At 33.7% G+C, this 16106-nt stretch overlaps 3 protein-coding genes and 1 pseudogene across 7 annotated transcripts; 2 read left to right on the top strand and 2 right to left on the bottom strand.

Moving 5' to 3' along the window:
* Positions 1-7754: 7754 nt before the first annotated feature.
* LOC104742021 (5'-adenylylsulfate reductase-like 4) lies at positions 7755-9743 on the top strand. Its single transcript, XM_010462982.3, has 4 exons — positions 7755-8331; positions 8468-8655; positions 8742-8866; positions 9080-9743. Exons 1-4 carry the CDS (start codon positions 8131-8133, stop codon positions 9508-9510), a joined length of 945 nt encoding a protein of 314 aa, XP_010461284.2. The 5' UTR covers positions 7755-8130; the 3' UTR covers positions 9511-9743.
* LOC104742022 (uncharacterized) lies at positions 9712-10974 on the bottom strand (annotated as a pseudogene). Its single transcript, XR_015580625.1, has 5 exons — positions 10898-10974; positions 10774-10822; positions 10435-10688; positions 10197-10349; positions 9712-9960 (listed from the first exon to the last, which is right to left on the bottom strand). The product of XR_015580625.1 is annotated as an uncharacterized LOC104742022 (transcript).
* A 240-nt stretch (positions 10975-11214) lies between these two features.
* LOC104742020 (14-3-3-like protein GF14 omicron) lies at positions 11215-13214 on the top strand. Of its 2 annotated transcripts, XM_087485545.1 has the most exons (7): positions 11215-11379; positions 11732-12038; positions 12143-12230; positions 12322-12431; positions 12515-12660; positions 12771-12799; positions 12921-13214. In XM_087485545.1, exons 1-7 carry the CDS (start codon positions 11313-11315, stop codon positions 12924-12926), a joined length of 753 nt encoding a protein of 250 aa, XP_087341671.1. In that variant the 5' UTR covers positions 11215-11312; the 3' UTR covers positions 12927-13214. The 2 variants fall into 2 exon arrangements, with proteins under 2 accessions (XP_087341671.1, XP_087341673.1); XM_087485547.1 differs by lacking the exons at positions 12771-12799; positions 12921-13214 and having other exon boundaries at positions 12515-12668.
* A 205-nt stretch (positions 13215-13419) lies between these two features.
* LOC104742019 (putative protein phosphatase 2C 10) lies at positions 13420-15460 on the bottom strand. 3 transcript variants are annotated; one of them, XM_010462978.3, is made up of 6 exons: positions 15155-15460; positions 14975-15059; positions 14491-14730; positions 14129-14405; positions 13864-14018; positions 13420-13779 (listed from the first exon to the last, which is right to left on the bottom strand). In XM_010462978.3, the coding sequence occupies exons 2-6, from the start codon at positions 15011-15013 to the stop codon at positions 13642-13644; spliced, it is 849 nt and encodes a 282-aa protein (XP_010461280.2). In that variant the 5' UTR covers positions 15014-15059; positions 15155-15460; the 3' UTR covers positions 13420-13641. The 3 variants fall into 3 exon arrangements, with proteins under 3 accessions (XP_010461280.2, XP_010461281.2, XP_087341670.1); XM_010462979.3 differs by having other exon boundaries at positions 15214-15427; XM_087485544.1 differs by lacking the exon at positions 15155-15460 and having other exon boundaries at positions 14975-15133.
* Positions 15461-16106: the final 646 nt, after the last annotated feature.

The following is a 16106-nucleotide window of genomic DNA, read 5'->3' as shown; positions in this document are numbered from 1 at the left end:
TTAATTGTATGCTCTATTTTGCTGATCAACTATGACTACTATTATGAACATACCTATTAGATTTGCTCAAAAATTTAATTACTTCTATATATGTATATAATAACGTTTTAATTTTTTATTCAACTTAGTCGTAGTCTATAGACATGGGACTTGGAATTAAGATATGAACTACAAAATGGCCTATGGCAACTCCGCTGGCATACAATATTTGCCCATATGGCTATTGTACTATAGACCAATTTTAGTAATTTAGTAATTCTTATTGTTGGATTTTATGATAATTAATATATATATATATATATATATATATATATTTCAAATAATTAGTATATGGAATTTTTCAAATGATGCTTAGTTGTTGATAAATAAATTATTATTATTGGTTAGAAAGTTGAAAATATTGTTAAAATTTGTCATTAATTAATTTATATTCGGTAAACTAAATTTAACGTGTTCCCTTGATACTATACGTAAAAGGTAAAACATAACCCACTAAATGTAACCCATTATTAGTTCACGAGAGAAAATGTAAAAACTCGATCGACTCCAAACATTAAAACATTAGCGGATATGCCAAGTTAGAATTTACAAAAGAAAATAGCAAAGTCAAGTCCTATGGAATAGCATTAATCATTGTAAAACCTTTTTAGTGTTATTTTAGAGTATTTATTATCACTGTATGGAATTACCAAATTTGTAGAGTTGATGGAATTTTCAAGTTAATCGAGTAAAACTTATTATGTAGGTTCAACCTCTGATTTTATAAGAGTTATTAAATATTTATCAACATTAACTTATAGAGGTTATAGTGTAGGTTCAAATTTATGCGGAATTAACCGAGTCAATGGATATGATAATCAGTATATTCAAGTCCTAAAAATTTAATAAATTTAGTACTTTCCAAGTTATCAAAATCAAGTATCTGGACTGTCAAATTTTTAAAAAAATGTAAAGTCAATGGACCTTGACCAAGTTAACCAAGTTGTATAAGGATATTTCAAACTAAACTGACTCAAATCTCTAGTTTCTATAGACCCTTGCACAAATAGTGAGGACTGAGGACTGAGGACTGAGGACTGAGGACTGAGGACTGAGGAGGGCTCTGGTAAAGTAGTTGAGTCAACGAGACACTGATTACAACCGCATTTGAAATAAATTACAGTTAGAGTACGTGCAAGCTAGTGTCCAATTGTAGTCGTTTTTGTTTTGATCATTTTGATTGAAATTGGCTAATTTAAATTTTTATTCTGTTCATTTTCTTAGACTTTAAGTCTGGTTTAATTTTAATTTTAAAACATGTTGTTGATCTAATTTTACCAACGTCTATGTTGTTCATCTCTACGCATGTTCGGTCCACAACATCCTACAAACGAATTGGGCAAGCCGGCTAGTCAAGAGGTACGTTCGTTGACTTTTCATATAGATTCGTACCAACATGTAAATATGCAGGGATGAATTAAACGTAAAGAATATGAATTAAGAAACAGACTCGATAAAGTATCTTGGAGTAACCTTTATACTTTTGCAGGTGTTGCAACTTGCAACGGCTTCATTAACCGAGCTGTCATTCAACTGGCTCGGTTTCATCAGTGCAATGATATCAAAAGGAGCATAATTTAATATGGCACCTAGGAAGCAAAGAGTTATGGCAAATTTCTTGAAGAGATGTAGACATGAGTAAGAAAGAGATACAGGTACCTGAGAATCATAATGAAAGGAAATCTCAACAAGTTGAGTCATGTCTAGAATGAAAAGGAACCAATAAGCAAATCGACGTCATAATATGTTTGCATGCATTGTTGCAGTTGATAATTGTATTGATGAAAATCGAGGATCATAAAACGCGGTTAATAGAAAGTTTTATTGGAAAGTGTACACAAAGAATGATTGGTTAGTCATTGAAAGAAGTAACTATTTGAGATAGTTCAGTCTCTTAAAGAGATAATATTTGGGTTTGTAATCCTTACACTTGAAAGTGTAAAATAAGTGGGACATAAGGGGATTATTATGAGAAATGCACTCTCATATGGTGGAAGCAACTATGTAGATCCCTTATGAGTTTGAAAATAAGGCAAGACTTGATTTAGTCTATTTAGAAGGTTTTCAAACTATAAAATTTTCCCTTAAAATAATTATATTGCTAGAAGCAATACTTTATAGTTCTGGAGAATATTGTAAAAGCAAGAAAAAGTCTTGATGCTTTTTTGACACCTTTGGAGAGAAAAGGGTGAGAGTTTATCTCTATGAGAGAATCATGTGTAGATCATTGTTGATCTTAGAGATCTCATAGTGGGTTGAAAATAAATCGGGAACAAGCTAAGAGAGGATCTTATGGTTGTGTAAATCCAAGATTGAACACTAGTTGTAAATGTGTTCAAGAAATATTTTCAACAAAGTTTGAGGATGTTGGCATTTGCTGAACCTTGTTCAAAGAAAAAATATATGTGCATCTTATCTTTTCAGCACTTACAAGTGGTTCTTGTTAAAAGGAAGGTACAAGAACAAGTGCAAAATATGTTGATGATGAAAATATTATCTGATCTCCGGTAGCAACAATCAGTGATGAAATATTACTCCTGAAAGATGGAGAAACCGGATTGTATAAGATCAGATCTTTCATGAAATTTCTTGAGGTTATAGATTTGACATATGATGAATGAGATGTTATCTCAAGATGCTTACATTATCTTACATAGAAAATGGTGTTGTAGTATCATACTAATAAGAAGAGTAGAAAGAGAAAGTTTTACAAGGAGATTATGAATAACTCCTATGTATAAGATGATTGTTTGAAAAATTGTATGTAAAAGAAATTTTGGCTTAAAGTTCAAATAGATCTTCTATATGAAAAGGGTTCAAATGACTTGAAGTTCAATGACCCAGGAGAATATATGATGATCATATGAGTTTGTACCTGAAAGCACTGTTTATAACATTTCAGAAAAGATGATATATATGATCATAATTCATAATCTGAAGATGATGCTTTCAGGGGAAGAAATATGATTATGTGCGTGAAAGCAAAAAAATACGCGGAAGATAAACACCTGAAAAGGAATAATATGATTCCAATGGTGAAAGACTATCATCTTCAAAGTCTTTGACATACATTGATGAGATTGTGAGAGATGAAGATAATGATCAAGTTGAGTCATTTAAGAGACCAATATCTTGCAGAAGAATGGTGATGTACGGTGATATACATGTCCTACAAATTTGTTAAGTGAAGATTTGGCGAACCATTTACCAAGGCGTTTCCAACCACTACTTTCAAGAAGCTACTTCATCATATTGGTTTGGTCATCTCAAAGATTTCAAGTGATGTACTCAAGAGGGGGAGTAAAAGCGCGCTGCATTCTTTTTCCCTTAACCATGGTTTTTCCCACTGGGTTTTCCTGGTAAGGTTTTTGATGAAGCAGCATCTCACATGTGCATTTGGAACTACATTTTTATAATGGTGATCCAAGGGGGAGTGTTATGAATATATCTATTATAGTATGAATGCTCATTGGCCCATTAGTGGACTTGTAAACCCTAATATGTATCTATATATATATATGTTATATCATATGGAACAGAGGAATAATACAAGAGAACAATTCTCTAACCCTCCTGTTATAACAGTTTTTTATTTGTTATAAATTAAGGGTTTTTGGTTAAAATTTGTTCTTATTAGGTTGAAGGTCCGAAATTGCTGAATCACGGTTTCGTTGAGGTGATTGCCAAAATGGGAATGAAAAAATTTCATCTCTGTTTTACCATTTCTACAAACCTTTAGTATTAATCTAAATACTTATTAGTTTATTTTACCTTATAAAAATCCCCCAAGTTACCATGAATGACTGCTGGTTTATAACTAGTTTTTAAGTTTTGGTTTTTAGCTTTTGGATTTTGGTTTTTGATTTTTTTTATTTTTGATTTTTGGTGTAGATTTTAGATTTTGCAAAATCTTGAATGGTAACTTGATTAGTTTTTGGTTTTTATGTATAATAATTATTTTTTAAATAGTAAAATAATGATTATAAATTTTTATTAAAAGATAAAAAATACAATGATGCAGAAAAAAAACATATGATTTATTGCATATAGAAAACACATTATTGCAAAATTACTATCATCATCACCATTCAAGGTCTTAGTTTGTTTTGGAATTTAAGTAAATTAGAATAAATATATTAGTTCATTAATGAACAATGCAATGTATTTGTGATCTCTCTTGCCTTGATAGTAGCAGCTTTGACATGTATTTGTTTTTCTTGAATCGGTTCAATATTGATCAATGCTTGTTTCATTTTCAGGCTGCAAATGCAAATGTTGGAGAGTCAAGCTATGAGATGAAGCTGTGAGATGCAAGTCTTGGAATGCATAAATGGCAAAGAGTAAGCAAGTGTTGGAGAGTGTGTGTCAAGTAATGATAGTCAAGTCTTATACACAATTTTTTAAAATTTGAAATTTTTAGAACCTTCAATGGTTTATCTCAAATTTAGAACTATCTAAAATTTTATTTTTGTATTTTTTTTAATTATAAAATAAATAGAACCTCCAAACTTAGAACCATGGTTGGAGATGATCTTATAATTGAAAAAATAGGGAGTATAAATTGATCTGAGGAATTAAAAAAGTTGGTTAATTAAGAACGTTGATATAGACCATTATGAAAATAAATTTAAAATCTTTAGATTTTTTATGTAATTAAACTGGAAATGATTTGATATTAATAATCTAAGTGAAAAAGGTAATCTGTATTACCTCATTTCCCTAGCTTCGAAGATTCGAAACCTGGTCCCAAGTTAAATTTGGTATATAAAGCGTTAGACTCCAACCACTTGAACCAGACCAAATTTGGTGGTCAAAATTTTAATTAATATTATTTATACTCAGCTAAAACTGTTCGGTCGAGTTCACATTTACAAGATTATGTTTTGAGTATTTTGTCAAATCAAATACAAATACGAGATTAGTGTATGTGTCTTGCTGTTTTATTGTACTGATCACGTGATTACCCGCGCTACAGTTACGTAGTTGATATCTTCTTATTTTTGTTTTCTTAATTCAATGTGAAGTTTGTACTTTATGATGTAGTGTAGGTTTAATGAAGAATCTATTTATGATGTAGTATAGGTTTAAGTAAAATTTAGCTGGAGGGGTGAACCAGTTAATTAAAAAAACCAGTCTACCTGGTATTCAACTTGTGAGTTTGAGTTTGATCCACGAGGTATTCAAGTGCAACTGTGCAAGTCAGCTATCTCGTCCATATGATGCGTAACACTATCACTCGCATGTTTTGGCTTCCAAGAGAGTCTCTACCGAAAAAAAGAGGCTCCCAATAACAACTCAACCTTCATTCCTAGCCATTGGATCAAGAGAGTCTCCTCAATTCTTGACGTGGCGAAATCGAGATCATAATCCGGCTTACATAAGAATAAGAAAAAATCCGGTTTAATTTTTTTTTTCTTTCTCTAATTTTTTTAGGGTAAATATCATAAAAACCCACTTTGGGTGTGAGTTGTGTCACAAAAACTCATTTTCCATTCATGGTATACTTTCCCAAGTTTTTTGCTTATGTGTCCACTTTCCTTTTACATTTTTGCCTTTACTAACAACTTACCTCTCTTTCTCTCCTTCTTTTTTCTCTTTTTCTCTTCTTTTTTGTTGTTAACACTTTAACAAAGTAAAATATATTTATTTGTTATCATAAAACAAATTTTCTATTTATTTATATAAAATATGTTATGATTATATATTTTCTACATTTTAAGATACATATTGCTATATTTTTTATGAATTTTTAGATTATACAGTATCCATCAGTCGTTGAACATTTGTTCAATTAGAAGTGGATAATCAATTGCAGTATTGTTAATAGATAGTTACTTGTGTTTATTCATACAAAATATACATACATAAATTTGGTTAGATCTTTATCCATAGCATATTATCCATAACACAACATAGACCAAATAAGTACAAAGAAGGAGAGAATAAACAAATTTATGTACTATTTTTCAGCTAGAAGTAGGTATATTAGAACTTAGAAGTGTCACTAGAAGCATACTACACAATAAACATGGTCATTATTAATCTCAAAGCCTATCCACCAAATTCTGACCACGTGGACAAGCAATCCAGATGAGATTTATTGACAAGTTTGTTGCATGTTCAAATATCACTATAGTTTAGCCACTTAGATGTCTTTTAGCCAAATATTTTTGTACTATTTTTAATCTAGAATTAGAGATATTAGAACTTAGAAGTGTCACTAGAAGCATACTACACAACAAACATGGTCATTATTAATCTCTAAGCTTATCCACCAAACTCTGACCACGTGGACAAGCAATCCAGATGAAATTTATTGACAAGTTTGTTGCATGTTCAAACATCACCATAGTTTGGGGTTTAGACTTTAGATGGTATATAGATTCAATGTCTATGTTTTGAGTTCAAGTTGTATTGTCTAAGGTTCAAGGTGTAGGATTTAGGGGTTAAGGTTAAAAGTTTAGGTTTAGGTATGTGGATGATGTGTCTATATTTTTAATTCATGGTTTAGGATTTAGGGTTCAAGGTGTATGGTTTAGGGTTTAGGATTTAAGATTTAAGATTTAGGGTATAAGGTTTACGTTTTTGGGCTTATATGGATTTAATGTCTATGTGGTGTTAGGATTTAATATTTAGGGTATAAACCCTAAACCCTAAACCCTAAACCCAAAACCCTAAACCCTAAACCCTAAACCCTAAACCCTAAAAGAAATCCTTCTAGCTGAAAAATAGTACAAAAACATTTAGCTAAAAGAAATCTATGTGGCTAATTTATCTTGGACAAATTTCTGCTCATGTAAAGAATGAGCAAGATATTATAAGATAAGTATCCATAACTACTAATCCACATGATTGATATTCAATGCTCTAAATAAATCAATGTTGTTAATTTTTATTTTGTTTATTAACCACTTATGAGTGTATATGTTTCTGGACCAACACAAAATATGAAGCAAGGAGCTCATGGTGTCTATGGATTTAATTGTGTGGATGTTGTATGATGATTCTTTGGTCTGTCTACATTGGTATCCACAAAAAAATATCCACATGATCACATCCATAGCCACCATTCAACTGTTATTCTTCAGCTTAATGTCTAGATATGCTTTGTAAATCCATGGAGACCTATCCACAGTTTTTCTATCCACTAAACTTTGTTTTTTTTTAAAGTGAATAGTTTTGGTTTTAGGTTTAAGGGTTTATGTTCTAGGATTTAAAATTTAGAATTAAAGGGTTTTGTACTTATTTGGTCTATGTTGTGTTATGGATAATATGCTATGGATAAAGATCTAACCAAATTTATGTATGTATATTTTGTATGAATAAACACAAGTAACTATCTATTAACAATACTGCAATTGATTATCCACTTATAATTGAACAAATGTTCAACGACTGATGGATACTGTATAATCTAAAAATTCATAAAAAATATAGCAATATGTATCTTAAAATGTAGAAAATATATAATCATAACATATTTTATATAAATAAATAGAAAATTTGTTTTATAATAACAAATAAATATATTTTACTTTGTTAAAGTGTTAACAAAGAAGGGAAAAAGAGAGAAAAGAAGGAGAGAAAGAGAGCTAAGTTGTTAATAAGGGCAAAAATATAAAAGGAAAGTGGACACATAAGTAAAAAACTTGGGAAAGTATACCATGAATGGAAAGTGAGTTTTTGTGACAATACTCTAGGAGAAAGTGAGTTTTGATGACATTTGCCCTTTTTTTTATCAATTGACAATTTTGTAAGAAAAAAAAAAAAGCTTTGGCTTTGTTCCTCCTAAGAGCAAATATACCCAGAGTGACCAGCAGCAACCACAACCGCTTCTTCTTCTCCCTCCTCATCTTCCCATTGATATCCTTTCATTATCTCCCCACTAATCACAAATCCATTAACGTTGCATACAAATCTCATTCCTCAATCCCCCGAGGTATATATCAACCTGTTTCTAATTTGTCGGCAACAACAAACAAATCTGCACCATTTCTAATTCTGTGTTCTGTGAATTTCTTCTGTTGGGGGGAGAGAAGAGAAGAGAGAGAGAGAGAGAGAGAGAGAGAGAGAGCTTCTGGGTATTGTTTAATGGAGAAGGGGATCTTGTTGTTGCTATTGGGCTTGATGTTTTCGAATCTAACGTTCGCCGCCGTCGACGATTTCACCGTTAGGGTTCCGTTTTGTGCTACGAGGTTTGCTAAAGATTACATCTTTGGGTTTCGAGATCAGACTTGTCCTGTTTCTGGTGTTGAATCAGCCCACCGTCCTCATTTTGTTGTTGTCACCGAGGTAATTCAAATTCGGAGCCTCGGATTTCAATTTCTAGGGTTTCTGCTTTATTGGAATCGATTCCATATCGAAAGAATCTGTCTTTTTGTTTTTAAATTTGGATACTTTTGCTTGTGTGTGGTGTTTATTTGTCAAGGGTGATGAGCGTTGGTTGCAAATAGCTTTGGATATGATCCATAAGAACAAGTGTGACTATGTGGCTTTGCTCTTCTATGCATCGTGGTGTCCTTTCTCAAGGTCATTTAGACCGAGCTTCGATGTTATCTCTTCTCTTTTCTCCTCTATTCCTCATTTTGCGATTAAGGAATCCTCCGTTAAGCCGAGGTCAGTTGATAGTGGCAATCTTTAAGCTAGCCCTTGAAATGAATTCTTGTAAATAATGAGCTTTTTGACCACTTGTTGTGGTGCAGCACCCTTTCCAAGTATGGAGTTCATGGGTTCCCCACGCTCTTACTTTTGAATTCGACTATGCGGGCACGGTATCGAGGAACCAGAATGCTTGATTCTCTTGTTGCTTTCTACAGTGATGTTACCGGTAAGGTGTTTTGTGCTAAGAGATGTTCTCGTAGGCCGTAGCTTTTCATATCTGTATTCTCTCTCTCTTCTGTGTTTACCTTGATGTGGATAGTAGTGTTTTTCCGTGATGAGGTTAGGCGATTAGATACATAGGAGTTGGTTCTGTATACTGATATTAGTTGTTTATGATGCTCAATCAGTGGAACTAACAAGTCATGTTATGAGATTGTAGGTATCGAAACGCTGGATAAAACTTCTCTTGAGAGAAGCGTATTAGTTCCTCATCTCGAGAACGAAAACAACACTGAGCCAGAAAACTGCCCCTTTACATGGGCAAGATCACCTGAGAATATGCTTCGACAAGAGACCTATCTGGCTCTTGCCATTGTATTTGTCCTGTTGAGATTGATCCACTTGTTATACCCTACACTCGTTGTGTTTATGAAATTCACTTGGGGACGGATTGCTCAGAACATGAGACTTGAAAGCCTGCTAGAACATACTGTTGGGTTTCTGAGCCGAGCTGTACAATTATGCATGCACAGGAGGAGCAATCTGCAGGGAGGAGCCATGAACGCCAGAGCATGGGCCTCCAAGTCTCTGGCCACTGTCTCAATTGGAGATTCAAGCTCATCAAACAGAGGGAGTTCAGCTTCTCAGTGACTTCGAAAAATTCTATAATATAGCAAATGTGGTCAGCTAAAATGTTTTTGGCTGCATCAGCCGTCTGTTACAGCTTTTCAGGAAAAGTTTTGCCTCTTTCCTGTATAATCAGCAGTTCCTCTAGACCAACAACTTTGGAGAGGGCTTAATTCATAGCTGAACATTTTGTAGTAGAAGTGTATATGTCATCAGATGGCAAGATTATAAAGTCAATTCATATTTTTTTTTGTCAATATTACATCAGAACTGATCTTTGCCAAAACTTGTTTCCTCAACTAGCTTCACATACATTGAATAATCAAAGGCAATCTTACAAAGTACATAAGTTAAAGACTTTCTAGCACCAATCTGTTTGGTTAGTCTCCAGGGTCTGCTTATTGTTTCCAAACACAGGATTATGCTCATCACCTTCATGCAGTCCCATTCGCTTCAAATGATGCCAAAGGGTTTCTAAAAATGTTGAGAAAAGCGTAAAGGTAAGTGGAAAGACACCAACGAATAAAAATTCTTAAATCAAGTCTTGTCATACATATATACTCTTGATTTGATTCTAAAAAAACTAATTCAACATAGAGATGTAACTTCTTAAACAAATTCTGTATAGCATACTCGTGACTTCAAACCCTACTAATTTGCTCACTAACTATGATCCTTAGAATTGTAATAACGGTACATAGAAGGCATACCTTCAGGGATTTTACCACCTGCAAGTTGCACAATGGCAAGAACAGCAAAGGTGAAGCCAGTCAAAGGACTCGTGGTTTCATCCACAACGTACTTCCTAAACGTTTCAATCGGCAATTGACTAACAAGCACATACGATTTAGAGTCAACAGAACCTGTATTGATCGAAAAAAATCAAAAACATTTTTTAAGCTAATCCAAATCTAAATCAAAGACGGTTCATCATCATCATCATCTTACTCTGTGACTGAGGAGGAAGCCTAGTTTGAGCATTAGAAGAAGCACGAGAGCGTTGAAGCTCTTTTAAGTCGTAACCAAAGACATTAGAGAGCTTGTTCTTGGCTTCGTTTGATGACGTGTGTGGCGAGATTACGCTGGCGATAGTTCTTAGTAACAATCTGAGTCAAATCTTCTCTTTTAATTGGACAACCTGAGGTTTGGTGTGACTTGAACAGTATGAATCTTATCACCTCTGATACTAGCTTATCCGTTTCCTACAATTTCAATCAAAAATCCTTAATTTGTTGAAGCAAAATCGAAAGCGAAAAAATTCCCAAAATTTGAAGAATCTGTTTTTACCTCTTTCGATATGTTGAATTGAGAGAGAGCATCTTCTTCATCGGCCATTCTGTAATCGAATCAACCAAATTAGGCGTAAAATTAAACAGATGAATCCAAGAGATTTTTTTTCAAGGAGATTCACCTGGAGGAATTTGGGAAGAAAGATACAGAAGAGCGGAGGAGGAGGACGATTAAATTAAAGAGCTTCGTGAACCCTAATTTATGGTATTAAACTATTATTATTTTTTATCAATTGGCGGGACATAAAGAGACTCTGATCGAGGGAGAGGGTTTTAACTTTTAAGAGTGGGAGACAAGTGTAATTCATGAAAAACACACAGAGGCATGGGGCACATCAAAGGTCTTGTCTAAATCCAACGGTTGAGATCTGTCGTTATCACTATTCGAGGCTTTCCACTATCAGAGACTTAATCTCAGCCGTTGATTTTGCTTCTTCCTGTCTTAAACCAAACCGCCAAAAAAACTTCCTTGTATCGTGACAGCAGTTTTTTTTTATCAGAACCGAAGACTCAATTCGATCGAGAGAGAGAGAAGCTATGGAGAAAGAGAGAGAGAAGCAGGTGTACTTGGCGAAACTCAACGAGCAAGCTGAGAGATATGATGGTAAAAACCCAATGACCCGTAGCTCTTTGTACTTTTGTTTGAAATTTCTTAAGTAAACCTTAAAAACTCTGTTCTCTGTTTCATTACTCTGTTGGAACATGTATTGATTATTCTATTTCGGTTACTTCGAAATCTTTTGTATTTAAAAAGATCTCATGAGGTTATTAGTGTTGTTAGCATCGATTTGTTTTCGATCTTATTCGATATTATTACCGGGGTTAAATGTAAAACTATGATGATGACTCTAGTAACCTCATAGTTTGTTTATGCTTTGATTCAAAATAATCAAATTATTTCTGTATGATGTTGTGGTATCGATTCTTATAACATGTGTTGTTGTTGTTGTAAACAGATATGATTGAAGCAATGAAGAAAGTTGCAGCTCTTGATGTGGAGCTCACAAATGAAGAGAGGAATCTTTTATCTGTTGGTTACAAGAATGTGATTGGTTCTAGGAGAGCGTCGTGGAGGATCCTTTCTTCGATTGAGCAGAAAGAAGAATCGAGAGGAAACGAACAGAATGCAAAGAGGATTCAGGATTACAGGACAAAGGTTGAAGATGAACTCTCCGTGATCTGTTACGATATTTTGGCTGTCATCGATAAGCATCTTGTCCCATCCGCAACCTTGGGAGAATCCACTGTTTTCTACTACAAGATGTCGGTCTCTACGATCTATTTCTTGAATTAAACTCAAAACAAGAGATTATATATATGACACACACTTGAATTGGTTTTTTGGATTTTTTTTTTTTTTTTGTTAGGAAAGGAGATTATTTCAGATACTTGGCTGAGTTTAAGTCTGGTGCTCATCGCGAGGAAGCTGCCGAGTTATCACTCAAGGCGTATGAAGTAATGTTTACCATTTCTCTTGATCAAATTAGCCTAATTTGCTAGGAAAGAAAGGTAAGTTTTTATTTTTTATTTTTTTTTTATAATATAGGCTGCGACGACTTCGGCTAGCTCGGAATTATCTTCAACACATCCAATAAGACTCGGCTTAGCTCTCAACTTTTCTGTCTTCTACTACGAGATCTTGAATTCTCCAGAACGGTATTGTCCCGTTAAGAGCAAGTAACTTAATAGGCTAAATCCAAGTTCTAAAAATGTTTTGAAAATTGTCTTGAATCACTTAGAGCATGTCATTTGGCGAAGCGGGCGTTTGATGAGGCAATCGCTGAGCTGGACAGTCTTAACGAAGATTCATACAAGGACAGCACACTTATCATGCAGCTTCTCAGAGATAACCTCACTTTATGGACCTCTGATCTAGAGGAAATAGGTAAGTAATAATAATAAACAACACACGAGATACAACATATCTCTTTAGAACCTTATAGTACTTGCATTGAATGAATGCTTTATCATATACTTTTTTTTTTTGTCTTGCAGGTGAACAATCTAAAGGCCACAACCACGAGGTAAACAACTTAACATTATAAAACTAAATCTAAAGGAAAAGCTTTAGACTTTTTCTTAATATCTTTCTTCTTTTTTACCTTTTTTCATAAAATTTAATGCATAGCATCATAACCCTTGTAGAACTAATGAAGTGGAAAAGTTAGAAGACAGACATACACTTCTTTGGTACCGAACGGCTTAAACTTTTCTTCTTGCGACAAGGTTTTGAGTTGACGAAGGATGATACCTCATTCTATTTTTTGTGTACTTATGTTTTTTATTTTATTTTTAACATTGATATGAAAACTTATGTGTCGTCGGTTGAGTTTAGTTAGAGTTTTAACAAAACCGACCGAACCGAACCGAACCCGAATTTAAACCGAAATGTCTACCCCTATTTAGCTGTCTAATAAAAATAAATGTTTTTCAAAAAAATAACCAATGAAGAATCACAAAATGGTTTTTGCATATGAACTAGTAGTTCTAATAAGAAATCACATGTTTTTCTTTTGAATTAAAATGTAAACAAACTAACAAATCTGTAACAAAAAGAGAACATGAGGATACTGTAGAAGAACAGAGAGATCAGAAGAACCACACATAGATTTTATACACTCCCCACCAAATTTGAGTAGTCATCTGGATAGAATATTTTTTTATATACACCAAATCTCATATGATTCATTCCCCACTTACACAAACCGCAAATCAATCCAATCCAAATTACCAAACATTGCGAAAACCAATCAACCATTTTACAGCGGAGGTAAAAAAACAAAATAAAAAAAACAAAGTGAAAATATCTTCTACTACTCTTCAACGTCAAACTTATTTTATATGGTGAGTTTCAAAAGATCTTTCATCACCTTAATCTGACGACGATGCAAGATATATCATCTCTACTGTCTCTTCTCAGCGCTTCGGTAGTTAGTTCTTTCGCTGCTTTCAATGGATCTTTGATTCTTCTCGCGATATCGATTGCCTCTTGGTTAGCCATCACCTACAACATTACACATTTCAAAACCGTTTAATCACAAAAACGCCAACCAATATTCCTTCAGAACACAAGAACACCATTGTTTACCTTCCATAGACCGTCACTAGCAAGAACAAGAACATCTGTGTGATCATCTATAGATGAATCTTTAACGTCTGGATCAGACCGTAGATGTGTTTTGAGGCTTTTGTCCCCAAAAGCACGAGAAACTGCTAGCTGCCCGTTAACCCGAGGGACATCTCCTGAAAGAACAGAACGAAAAAAAAAAAAAAACATGTTTAGGGGTCTGATGTTTTGGATAACCTTTTTTCTTGATTTTGATGTTGTTTTGGTATTATCATCTTAGAGTAACCTGGCATGTTCGATACAAAGCCTCCCCTATCCTCGATGCTCAACCTTTCAGTATGTGGCTCATGATCGACAGTCATCTGTATCGCCTGACCTCGTTGAGATAGAACCGCCCGAGAATCACCCACATTTGCCACCCACAAACGTCGTCCATTCATTAGAATAGCGGTTACAGCGGTTGAGCCACCACGGCCTAAGTCAGAAGTATGTGACAGAATGGCTTGGTCTGTCTTCTCATAGGCAGCAACTATTGATCTGTGAGGGTCATACCTAAACTGCTCCTGAACACATCATCACAAAAAGTTTTAGATTCATCAACCATAACGATGCAGCGAAAGAGAATAGTGAAAACATAATGGTGGAGACCTCTTTGAGGATATTGGAGAACAAATGCTTCTGTAGATAAGCAGGAACACGTTCACCCAAATGACCGTCGTAGATTGCAAACAAACCGAGCTCGCTACCATCTACTTTCATGAATTTGGACACATGATAATCCTCCATTGGATGATTAGCTTTTCCCTTCACTAAGCTGTAACCGAACTTAATCCCTCCTTGGCTGTTTCTTCCCTTTCCAGAACTAGTTGACGCTCTCCCAACCACAAGCTACACCACCAAATTCATATCTTCCCATAATATTCAAGAACTCACATCCAAAAGACCAAATTTGACATCTACTCAGTTGACCCCACAATAATTGGTTCGATTTCTATCTAAAAATCACCTTAAACCATCATCATACCTCAAGAAGAACAGCAAGTCAATGCTATTTCTATAAGTTGTTGTTATAGTGAAGAAATAAGAAACAACACCAAAAGAGAATAGAAAAGATTTGAGTTTATTGACATACATCGTAGTCTGAAGAACCGAAGCAACATAACTTCGCCATGAGGAGAGAATGACAGATGTCTGATTTTAAAGATTACAAAGAGACCCTGCAAACAGCAAAACACACCTTAAAAACTTTTTTTTTTCATAAATCAAGAAAACCCCAAAAAAAAAAAAAAAACCCAAGAAGAAGAGGGATTACCTCAAAATCGGAGAACCGAGATTCCAAAAAAACATAAAAGAAAGGAGTAATACCAGTACCGTGAAGAAAGGGTTATTGACAGACAGACTCTGCAAATGTACTTCTTGCTTCAAAAGTCTTCGATAAAATTACGGAATTAGTGGAAGACGACGACGACGACGACAAGTAGACTTCAATTTTTGCTGTTGTGTTTTGTTTTTTTTTTTCCATTAAACAAAAAAAAAAAAGAATCGTCTCTTTCCATCCTTGTTTATTGGGTTTCGTTAGTTGACTGTTTTTTTCTTTTTTTTGCCGTGTCTTAAAAGCAGAGTCGCTGTGGCTTTTTCCTCTGTTTTTACCATTTCAATATTTCAAAAAGTAAACCATATCTTATTATTATAGAAAGTTAGATTTTGAAATTTAATCGATGAATTAATATGAGATTTTGACATATATAAAAGTTAATAATTAGTAGAAGATATTTGATATTATAACAAAAACAAAATATTTTGTTTTAAATAATATTAATAATATAAAAAAATTATTATAAAAATATACAAAAATTATAATTTTTTTTATATAATAAGAGATTCATAAAATTTGAAATTATAATATTATTTAGGGTTTTGTTCAAAAAAACCCTCCAAATAATTTTTTTTTGCAAGTTAACCCTCCGAATCAAATAAATGCAAGTTAATACCATTATCTTAAAAATCACCCACCATATAACCCTCGGATGCGTATAGATTTTGCAAATCGTATAAGTCTGTATATATATTCTTAAAACTACGTTGTTGAACATTTAAAAAAAACGTTATAGGGTAAGTTTGAGAACCCATGACCTACAAAACAAGCTAAAACACACACAACCAATTGCTCCACAAGAGCTTTTACGAATTATTTAACCTTTAACTATATATTATTATGTTGTCGTCATAAATAGCAGTGACGAACAAGCAAATCTAGAGCTAGA

This window comes from Camelina sativa, chromosome 14 (assembly GCF_030686135.1).
Source record: "Camelina sativa cultivar CO46 ecotype springtype chromosome 14, ASM3068613v1".
Taxonomy (NCBI): domain Eukaryota; kingdom Viridiplantae; phylum Streptophyta; class Magnoliopsida; order Brassicales; family Brassicaceae; genus Camelina; species Camelina sativa.
The sequence above is the reverse complement of the archived record's forward strand: the minus strand, read 5'-3'. Positions and strand labels throughout refer to the sequence as shown.